This window comes from Palaemon carinicauda, chromosome 33 (genome assembly GCF_036898095.1).
Source record: "Palaemon carinicauda isolate YSFRI2023 chromosome 33, ASM3689809v2, whole genome shotgun sequence".
NCBI classification, from domain to species: Eukaryota; Metazoa; Arthropoda; class Malacostraca; order Decapoda; family Palaemonidae; genus Palaemon; species Palaemon carinicauda.
In genome coordinates, this window is record NC_090757.1 from 60,001,319 (window position 1) to 60,003,818 (window position 2,500).

General features: G+C 36.6%; 1 protein-coding gene across 1 annotated transcript in view; it reads left to right on the forward strand.

Moving 5' to 3' along the window:
* LOC137626199 (SCAN domain-containing protein 3-like) overlaps nt 1-2,500 on the forward strand; it is a 15,339-nt gene that overhangs the window by 5,642 nt on the left and 7,197 nt on the right. Inside the window, exons 3-4 of the mRNA XM_068357274.1 lie at nt 36-93; nt 1,317-1,560. Of these exons, the coding sequence (XP_068213375.1) occupies nt 36-93; nt 1,317-1,560 (302 nt within the window). The remainder of the gene's footprint in view (nt 1-35; nt 94-1,316; nt 1,561-2,500) is intronic.

The following is a 2,500-nucleotide window of genomic DNA, read 5'->3' on the forward strand; positions in this document are numbered from 1 at the left end:
TTGTTTTCTTTTAAAGCACCTATATTGGTACACAGAGGGAGACGAGCAAGCCGCTGAAGAGGAGAGTCCCTTTTCTCAATAAGTCTTCGGAACGTAAGAGAACGGGTCTTGCAATATCTACCAAGATCCAATGATGGAACTGAAGGATTTCATTGTGCTCTGCCCTACGATCATCGTTATCAAACATACACCCAAATTATGGAAGATGTGTGCAGGATTACAAAATGAAAAAAGATCTATATATGTATATTTTAATAATACACATAATACAGGTAGGTGGAATTTTCTTGGGGTGATATTTTCAGGGTGGAATTTTCATGTAACCATCTACAATGTGTGTACAGACGAACCAGTTGAATAAAAAATAAAAAGACAGATCTTCGATACCAAGGATGGGCTTTAATGCATGTAGTATGTGCAGGGGTATGGAAAAAACATGATTTTATCTAGTTTTATTCTTGATTATATTCGTAATATTTTTATGCACAGGAATTCTATTTTGTTTGTGACAATTATCAGAAAGTCGAAAATTTAACCATGAAGATACAACCCGAGTAACATTTTACGGAACAAACGAAATGTTCCTTGTCACAGGTATTATCAGAACACAGCAGATATTCCAGGTATGGCTTAAATAGCTTTGGAGTTTCAGATTTCCTCAAGAGATTTAGGCATCGCATTAACCTTTCGTATGACACGAGGGATCAAAATGACCCCACAAAAATACTGAAATGTGGCCAATTTGCTTTTTTTTTTTTTTTTAGGATTGTTTCCTTCCCTGACTTTGTTTATCCCTGTGTACCTTACAGTTAAAAATCGTTCTGTTATGTAGAAGTGCCCAGTATGAAAATTGCAAGCAGCAAACTTCACTAGGGTCGCTGTAGACCTCCTCACCTGGCAATACTTGGAACTTGGATTTTTTCACAAAGGTTCATATATTCAACAAAAATCATCATGTCCTTGCCAGTTGAGCTGTTCTATGGTGCAGGCGAGGCAAATGATGAAGATCATCCCTCTTCTGCTGGTGATGTTGACACTCCAGTGATTTGTCTGACATCAGTGACTACTAACATCAAAAATATTCTTCAAGTGATAATGATAGTGAGGTCGATGATGATACCGAGAATGAAAATGCAAATGATGACTCTGCTCATATCTACAAGTTACAAAAAAGAAAAAAAAAATAACCAAGTAGTTTAATGAATGTCCAAGAAGTGGAAGGAAGACAAAGCAAAATATTATTCATGAAAAAGATGATCCTCACAGTGCCTTTCCGTCATATAGTAAATTTTCTACTTTAAACTTTTTCATAACAGATGGAATTATTGAAACTGATAATCAAAGAGGATGTAGCGTGTATGATGGCGACTTGAAAGACGTGAATGCAACAGAACTTTTGAGCTGGTTTGGACTTCACTTCAGATGTGGAATGATACGGATAATTCACGTCACATTGATGAGCTGTTTAGGATCAATACAGGTCCACCTATGGTGCTACCATGAGTCAAGTCTGTTCCCTGCAAATCAAAAATTCATCAGATTTGATGACATGAATACAAGGTTGGAACAAAATAATTGTGCACTAGGACGACTGACACCTATAAATGACGTTTTTTCAAAATATAGTCTTTTGTAATTCCTCCCATGATTCACTAAACACATCTATGTGATCTGTAAATCTGAAGTTGTTAAGGTATTCCCCATTGATATTAATTTCTATATTTTCCCACTATAAATTCTCAATCGGAATTTTTAAACTATCATTATGTAGTTTTAGGATGGCTGTACTTCCTGTATAGAAATCTTCAAGTGTTCTAACATGAGATTCTTCTATTATTATTATTACTTGCTAAGATACAACCCTAGTTGGAAAAGCAACATGCTATAAGTCCTAGGGCCCAACAGGGAAAATAGCCCAGTGAGAAAAGGAAATAAGGAAACTACAAGAGAAGTAATTAATTATAATAAAATATTTTAAGAACAGTATCAACACTAAAATAAATCTTTCATATATAAACTAAAAAACGTGAAAAAGCAAGAGGAAGAGAAATCAGATAGAATAGTGTGCCCAAGTGTACCCTCAAGCAAGAGAACTCTACCCAAAGACAGTGAAAGACCTTGGTACAGAGTTTATGGCACGGTCCAAGACCAAAGAAAAATGGTTTGATTTTGGCGAGTCCTTCTCCTAGAAGATCTGCTTACCATACCTAAAGTCTCTTCTACCCTTACCACGAGTCAAGTATCTACTGAACAATTATATCGCAGTAATTAACCCCTTGAGCGAAGAAGAATTGTTTGGTAATTTCAGTGTTGCCAAGCGTATAAGGACAGAGGAGAATATGTAAAAATATGCCAGACTATTTGGTGCATGTGTGGGCAAACGGAAAATGAGCCGTAACCATCGAGAAGGATCCAATGTAGCACTGTCTGGCCAGTAAAAGGACCCAATAACTCTCTAATGGTAGTATCTTAACGGGTGACTGGTGCCCTGGCCAACCTA